This window comes from Arachis stenosperma, chromosome 9 (assembly GCF_014773155.1).
Source record: "Arachis stenosperma cultivar V10309 chromosome 9, arast.V10309.gnm1.PFL2, whole genome shotgun sequence".
NCBI lineage: Eukaryota > Viridiplantae > Streptophyta > Magnoliopsida > Fabales > Fabaceae > Arachis > Arachis stenosperma.
This window is the reverse complement of record NC_080385.1, coordinates 7,539,127-7,547,625: the sequence shown is the minus strand read 5'-3', so window position 1 is coordinate 7,547,625 and position 8,499 is coordinate 7,539,127. Positions and strand designations below refer to the sequence as shown.

Sequence of the window (8,499 nt, the reverse complement as noted above, 5' to 3'; positions counted from 1 at the left end):
CCAAAAGTATAACCTTTCAGAAGACTTAATGGATTAAAGTTTAACATAGCGCTCAAATATTATTTCATCCAATAAGAAGATATTCAATTCTTTATATATTGCAAGTAATTAAAACCTTATATATTAATATCAAAAAGGCAACTATAATCCATAAATAATGGTAAAATATTTTTGTTATAATCCCTGCCTGGATATATGGAAATCTGGAATCAGATGCAAATAATTAAAGTTAAGGATCTAAAGTAAAAAAAACTAATTAAAAACCTGAATAAGATATACAAATAAACCATGCCTAATCCTTGTCCAATGTGTATATATATACACTATTATAGTATAAGGAGGATCACTAAGGTCTAAGACATTACATCATTGAATTGAATTAAGGCCTCCATAATATATCATACACACCAAATTAAAGAAGCAACATGAGTTCTAATAATTATTCCAGCAACAATAGCGGAAAGCAAAACACCAAAGGTGCGGTAAATTCAAGTGGATTCACATTTGGAAAAGGGAACAACTCCATGTTCTGCAACTGTGTTAAGCTGCCAGGTGGTGCTCTTTGTGGTGTTTTATGCCTTTGGCAACAAGTTTCTGGTTGCTTTAAGTCATGTTTGGCCATTGTTAAGATTCCAAGCTGCTTTACCTGTTGCCCCTGCCCTTGTTGTTGTTGTTTTGCTAAGTCATAATAATCATCTCATATGAAATACTTAGCATCATCTTGTTATATTTAAATCTTTGTCGTTAGTTAAGTTGTCTTATATGTTATATGGTTCATGTTAGAATCTTTCTTACTAGCTAGTTTGTGTCAAAATTTTATGATATCATCATAAAATTTACTATTGATTAGTGAGATGGTGAATTCTACAATTGACTATTATTACGATAAATATAATAATAGATATATAATTTTAACAATATATAAAAATATTATTGAATAGTAAAAAATATAATTTTAATATATTTTTATGTATTGTCAAAATTTTAGAATTATCTTATGTTTTTATAGCCACTAAAATGATAGTCATGATAGTATTCACTTTAGTTAGTAAGATAGATTCTATTAGAGCTATACATATATAAAAGAATCTAACAAGTAACAAAAATCTAAGTATTTACATGAGATGATTTTACTCTGATATTTAAACAAAAAAAGAAGAAAAAACTCCTGTGTTATGTTGCTCCGGTTTGGAAAGAACTCCTTCTCTTTGAAGTGTAATAATTATCGTTATACTCTTGTCTTATTTTATCTCTGCATTGTGGTCTCATTGTTACTAATATTGTGTTTTATACTTTTATAAAAGTTCTCCTGTATCTGAATACTAATAATAATTGCAGTAGTTCTAATTCTACTGGTATTGAAGAGCTTGCATGTTAATTGTCACTTGAGCTTTATATTTGTCTACTAGTAGGCATACAAGGTTCAAACCATTTTCCCGTACAAATACAAATAAATAAATAAGAGAGTAGTTTTATATGAAAGTTTCAAAAAAAAGGATCTTTAAATCTTATATCAGTATCCAAGATTAGAACATATATAAGAGATGTATAGATTCTTTCTTTCTCCTTACTCATCTCCTTATTTTATGAATAAATTCTTAAATCAGTCCTTATTTTGTAATTGTTCCAATAATTCAATTTAATTCCATTTTATTTCAAACATCCTGATTCCTGAAGAAGCTTGAAATAGCTAACCCATCTTCGTGGATGAAAAGAAAAATCATAAGCAGGAATATAACTCGAATCAATTTATCTAATTTTCAAAAATTACTTTTGCACTCGTTGCATAAATCCAACGACTCACCATTAGGTGAGTGAACAGTTTCCTTTGTATCCTAAACTTACAGGGGAAAAAATGTGAATAGAAAGTCCTATTTTTTTCAATGTCTCTAAATACATTTTAAGATTTTCAATCTGCAACTATTTTAACAGGAATTTCAGGACTCAAAAAATAATACACAACAATGCCTTCATAAATAATAATTTAGGATAGCAGGTTAGATATCCAAGGCATCCATATCTGGCACCCGGCTGGGAGCTTTATTTTTGTCCTTTGGATTATCCACAATAGCTGCCTCCGTTGTTGTCAGTAGCAATGAGACACTGCAATTAGAAAAAATTAATTTAAGTATGATATTAATTCCCGAAAATTTTCATACTGCCTTGCTTAAATAAGTGCAGATTTCAGTTTCTGAGTATTAAAGAACAAGTTAATTAACAATAAACCACTGCTAATAAGATCAAACGTTTCGATTTAAGCATCCCTCGTCTGCACAACATTAAAAATATTGTTGTTGCGCACCAAGTCCATTCAACATTTACATTATCAAAATTTGTAATTATTTAAATTGTTATCAGCTCATGACAATTTCATAAATTGAATTGCATCTAGGTAAAAATAACTGCAAGGCGATCATATGATTTTACCTGGCAGCATCTACCAAAGCCGTTCTAACAACTTTAACAGGATCTATGATTCCAGCCTTTACCATATCAACATAGGCACCTGCTTTAGCAAAATAAGCATCATCATAAGCAACAAATAAAGCATTACGAATAACTCATGTATAAAATGTATTACTAGAGAATAATAATTCATAACTTCTTATAAAAATGTCTAGTACACAAGACACACAGGGTGTAAACTAAAAACCAGCGATAAAAGTTGTAGTCTGTAAATATATATGTAAACTGGTTACAAACCTTTGGAAGCATCAAAACCCAAATTATGATTGTCTTGTTCTAACAATTTGCTCTGAACCAAAGTGCCATCGAAACCAGCATTTGAAGCTATTGTAAGGGTAGGTGCCTATGACAAAATATGCACTATGAGGAAAGATGTTGGATTAAAAATCACAAAGCAAAGTAAAATAGACAGAAACGTCTTTTCTGTACAAAAAAAAAAAATAGTAAAGTAGCGTGCAAGAACCTTAAGTGCATTCTGAATAATCTGTACTCCTCTTTTCTCATCCTCGTTCTTTGTTTCGAGGTTCTCCAACACTTTTGTAGCATATAAGAGAGCAACTCCACCACCTGAATAAAACAAGATGATCAATAATACATGTCAAAGGTAGAGGCTGATTTGCTGGGTCACTGTATACTTTCCACCTAGTTAGAAAAAAAATAGCCAGAGTACCTGGAACAATTCCCTCCTCGACTGCTGCTTTAGTGGCATTTAGGGCATCTGTCACCCGATCTTTCCTTTCCCCAACTTCTGCCTCACTAGCCCCTCCAACCTGGAGATATTATTTGATGCCATTTCAAGAAACTTGTACAAAAACTATCACAAACTAAATATTTTCGGGAGGTGAGATACAAACCTTGAAGACAGCTACACCACCGGATAGTTTTGATAGGCGTTCTTGTGCTTTTTCTTTATCGAACGCGGCAGAACTCTTGTTCATTGCTGTCCTAAGCTATAAAACAATATCCATGTACTAAATCATAAGTTACATAAAAGGAAATATAACATGAGTAGTGGTAATTGGTAAACATTCTGATTATTATAAAAAGATTGTTAACTATTTTAAATGAAATGGTAGTGTTCAGATCACTTTTAAATGTCTATGCAACAAACATCACTCAATGCACAGAGTTGCACAATAAAAAAATTTGCAGAAGGAACAAAACACTAGAGGGAATGAATATGATCACTCTGATTTTGATATTTATAACAAAATAATTCACACGGCAAAATGCTAAACTCATGTCACATTGCATTATTCAGGGAATAGAGTTATGGCAGCAAATAGAAAATACTTGGTGCAAATATTGAATTAAGCCTAAGCTAACTGCAAGAAATAGATATAAAATCACTAAGCTAAATGACTTTGAACAAAATACTAGAATGAAACACTTCCAAAAATTCAAAAAAAAAAAAAAATACCTCCTCACATCTCTCTTCAATAAGTTTCTTATCCCCACCTCCGTGTAGAATGATAGTGTCATCAATGGAGATAGTAACCTGTTGTGGATTCATGTCGTTACATATAATAGTATGAAGAACCAAAAAACCCGTATGTTCATTTGAGTGCACACCTTTTTGGCAGTACCAAGCATTTCTGGTAGGACTTTGCCAAGAGTAAAACCTCGCTCTTCTGTGATGACCTGTTTCCAAACCCATCATAATCATTTTCCGAGTAAATGACAAGCAGTTTCTAAAAATGACGCACCCTAACAAGAACCAATAAGCAGTATCTAAGAAATAAAGAAGCGGAGGAGATAATCACCTCTCCTCCAGTAAGAATTGCAAGATCATCTAGATTTGCTTTTCTGTTATCACCGAAACCAGGAGCTTTTATAGCACAAACCTAAAATGCAAGAAACATGAAATGAAGTAAGTGGAAAAAAAGCAACACAAAATCAAGTTTCAAGCTGTTGCCAATATAAAGGGCAAATACATGGATGACTATACAATATTCAACATCTAACGTAAGTAAACATAACAGAAAATCAGAAATCAGAGAGCAACACAAGAAAGCAGACTCAGGTTACCAACATAAACCATAAATGACTCTAAAATTAGAGGGAAATGAAACAGAATATATAACCAAGAGGAAAGCCATGTAATCACCTTAAGCCCAGCATGATGCTTGTTTAGTATGAGCATAGCCAATGCATCACTCTCAACATCTTCTGCTATAACCAAGAGCGGTCTTTTTTTCTGATTAACATTAAACAACAATAAAAACAATGAGAAGAATCAAACTGCAAATGGAAACAAGCACATTGTCAATATTAGTTTGCAAACCTCTACTGACAGCTCCAATATTTTCAATAATGAATTCATGTCTGAAATCTTCTTGTCATGGATGAGGATAAGGGGGTGATCCAATTCCTACAAAATCAAAGTTGTTATTATTAATATCACAAATAAAACCAAAAATAGATAAAACTACCCAAATTAATGAAGCTTTTAATTAACTTGATGTACATCACAAATATCTGAATAAACCAAGTTCATATTTGTGACATTGATTCCACTGCTTAGCATGAAGCTATAAACTTATACAATGGAAAATGAAAATAGGGTTCAAAACAATAAGCTGGAAACTTGCATCCTTGCCACATAATCATAATAATCACGAATAAGGCCATCTTTATAGAAACATTATTTCGCAGAAGATAATGCAAAACATAATAATAATTATAAATGAAACACCATCTAAGCATGCCAACATCAGATGCTTATGAAAAGCAAATATACTAGAACATAATATGTCAGTTCAGCCTTTTAGAATATTTGATATAGTCATATAGATGCTAGTGACAAAAGAAGTATTATACACTTACACATTTCTGGGTTTTTTGATCAGTAATAAAATAGGGAGATATATAGCCTCTGCCCAACTTCATTCCTTCAACAACTTCCAACTCATTGTCCAAAGTGTTTCCATCCTGAAAGCTCTGAAAGTTAGCTAACCTGGACTTGAGAATGGTAAACAAGTTCACAGAAAAAGACAAAACATTCACGTACAGCAACGGTAATAACTCCTTCCTTTCCAACTTTTTCCATTGCCTTTGCAATCAATTCACCAATGTCTCTCTCTCCATTTGCAGATATAGTCCCAACCTGCAGGTTATATAAGTGAAATAAATGGGCAACAAACATAGTTCAATAGATAATAGATAATTGTCAGTAAATATATTGTAAAACTTCCCACTGTCAATAGTATTTAGTGTTTACGCTCTTAAAATCAATGATAGAAGGGCATTAGGGAAGTAAACCAAAAGTATACTTCATATATTTTTAAACAAAAATTCATTTTTCTGAAAGACGCTTGTACCTGGGTTATCTCTTCAGGTGTGCTTATCATTACTGCCCTGCTTTTCAAATCAGTAATTACAGCATCAACTGCCTTATTTATTCCATTTCGCAAATCCATGACATTTACACCAGCTGCAATCGATTTGCAACCTTCTGTCAGTATTGCCTGAGTTAACACAGTCGCACAAGTTGTACCTGGAATCACAGAAGAAACATAGACTTGTTAGATAAATAGATCTAAGTTATGAACAACATGGAAAAATACCTTAAAATTTTTTTGATACTTGAACAATCATGGAAAATACCTTCTGACATTTATTTTAAAAATAAATTTATAACTTGACTGCCTCATGATTGAAAACAATTCCTTCTGAGTTCAAAATCGCTTCAGCTAGAATTCATACTAAAGCAATATCATCAAAGAAAACACAAATCCTTAATGAAAAGTAAAATCACCATCTCCAGCAGCAGCGTTGGTAGCCTTGGCAACCTGCTTAACAAGATCAGCACCAATATTCTTAGCCTTATCCTGAAATTTGATACTCTTAGCTACTGTCACACCATCCTTTGTGATCCTTGGGTTCCCATAACTTTTCTCAATAATCACATTACGACCCTAATTCAACCAACCAAAAAACAACAAACATTGAAAAAAATAACTAAATAAAGTAAATTTGCACACTAATCATGTCAATTTCATTTATTCAATCCCAAACAAACTCAAGAATACCTTAGGTCCCATCGTAACTTTGACAGCATCAGCAACCTCAGTGACACCCTGAAGAATTGCAGCACGAGCTCCGACGCCAAAGTTGATGTCTTTGCTCGCATAGTTTCTACTTGAAATAACCCTGCAGCGTATCTGTTCCAGCAACACATAAATAAAAATGAAGATTGCAATTCGTAGGATTGGAAGAAACAAGAGTGGAAAAGGAGAGTGTAATTGTTCATACAACGTTCTTTGAGGTTGAGGAAGTGATGGAGGAGGCTAGCTTGGAAGCTAATCGATACATTGAAACAAAAATTGGGAATCAGAAATGAAAGAATGAATGAAATGAATGAATGGAACTCAGAAATGACGGAGACAGATGAGAGTAGTAGGGCTTTACAGAGGGTTTAAGCTTCACTATTTTTTATTTTTTATTTTTTTATTCTTTGGTTATTAGTATTACTATTATTTTGTCTGCAGATTCTTGAATGTTCTTTATTTTTTTGTTTTCTTTTGGATTTCCTGTTTATACGAAGCGAAAGCCCAAACTTTAAAAGACAATGGGCGAACCTTAATGGGCCTCAACTATCACTTATTTTTATTAGTAAATTATATAAAAAATATAACTAAGTTGGTTGGTGTTTTAACTTTTAACTCACTAGTCTGCTTAATCAAGTATTGGAAGTTTAAATCTCTGCGACGGATTAGTCATTGACTTATTGGATTAGAAGATCCTGTGGGTAACCAAAAAATAAAATATTGTTAAAGATAATTGGACAAATTAACCCTTGATTTATCGAATTGGCGGATCCGGTGCTTAACCAAAAAATAAAATATTATTAAAAATAATTGGACGGAATAGTCTTTGATCTATTAAATTAAAAGATTCTGTCGAGTTGGGAGATCCTCTGGATAACCAAAAAATAAAATATTATTAAAGATATTTAAATTATTTTTATAGAATAAAAGTGACACATTTAAAACAACATTTTTGTATTATTTACTAACAAATATACATGATATTTATCATAATTTTTATTTTTCAAAAAATTTATAGTTTTATTAAAATGAATTTCTTATTCAATAATTTGAAATTCTAATCATAGTAACAGTGAAAACTGAAAAGTAACCATAGTATCTATGCGACTTCTTTTAGCAAAGTATAATTTAAAAAAAGAATCGATTGATAAAAAATAGAGTAAATGACAAATTCGTCCCTGGCCTTTTTTTCTGCGGACATTTTCGTCCCTGAGGTTTGGAAAATACTTTAATGTCCCTGACCCTTTAAAAAAGTGGACATATTTACCCCTTCGTTAGAGTCGCTCCGTTTGCCCTGACGGAAAACGGTGACGTGGCTCCCGTGGCGCTGACCTGGCCGTTACGAGCTGCCACGTGGGATGGACTTTTGAAAAGAGGACGTATTAGTCCTTTCACACCAAAACGTGTAGCTTTTCGAAACAGGACATATTAGTCCTCTCACCCCAAAACGACGTCGTTTCTCCCCCACCCCCAATCTATGAAATCCTTGAGCCCTAATCCTTTGAATTCAGTGTGAAGGTGAAGTGGGTGAAGGAAGAAAGGAAGCATTCCGACCCATGGCATCCGACGGAGCTCGGCCACAAGTCCGACGGCCAGACCATCGAGTGGCTCCTCTGCCAGGCCGAGCCCTCAATCATCGCCGCCACCGGAACCGGAACCACTCCCGCCAGCTTCTCCTCAGTTTTCGTCTTCGTACGCGGCGATGCTGGCTCTCTCTCTTCTCCTTCCTCAACCTCCGCATCGTCTTCGCTCGACCACAAGCCCTTGCTTACTCCCACTCCCTTCATACTCGGCAAGTGCATACGCACTGACGACGACGCTTCCGCCAAGGACGATGACGTCTCCGTGGGTCGGCGTGGGGTCCTTAGTGATTGCTATTTCAGATAAAGTTGAGATTTTTTCTATGTGCTTCTTCTAAGCTTTTGCCTTTTTGTAAATTAGTATCTCTGTGCTCCAAAGTTAAATTCTTTCCAGTTGATGGTAA

At 33.7% G+C, this 8,499-nt stretch overlaps 1 protein-coding gene across 1 annotated transcript; it reads right to left on the bottom strand.

The window, feature by feature from the left end:
• Positions 1-1,735: 1,735 nt before the first annotated feature.
• Positions 1,736-6,889, bottom strand: LOC130947821 (chaperonin CPN60-like 2, mitochondrial). The gene is made up of 17 exons (XM_057876539.1): positions 6,721-6,889; positions 6,498-6,629; positions 6,224-6,383; positions 5,787-5,962; positions 5,477-5,572; positions 5,293-5,397; positions 4,751-4,837; positions 4,574-4,663; positions 4,230-4,310; positions 4,039-4,107; positions 3,887-3,964; positions 3,321-3,416; positions 3,137-3,236; positions 2,930-3,033; positions 2,704-2,809; positions 2,428-2,506; positions 1,736-2,103 (listed from the first exon to the last, which is right to left on the bottom strand). Exons 1-17 carry the CDS (start codon positions 6,778-6,780, stop codon positions 1,998-2,000), a joined length of 1,725 nt encoding a protein of 574 aa, XP_057732522.1. The 5' UTR covers positions 6,781-6,889; the 3' UTR covers positions 1,736-1,997.
• Positions 6,890-8,499: the final 1,610 nt, after the last annotated feature.

Excerpts from the sequence above, each read along its gene's own strand:
- LOC130947821 (XM_057876539.1), bottom strand. The coding sequence starts at position 6,780 with ATGTATCGATTAGCTTCCAAGCTAGCCTCCTCCATCACTTCCTCAACC. Across the intron at positions 5,963-6,223 it reads CAACGCTGCTGCTGGAGATG|GTACAACTTGTGCGACTGTG; the intron begins GTGATTTTACTT and ends CTGTGATTCCAG. Across the intron at positions 5,573-5,786 it reads CACCTGAAGAGATAACCCAG|GTTGGGACTATATCTGCAAA; the intron begins GTACAAGCGTCT and ends TATAACCTGCAG.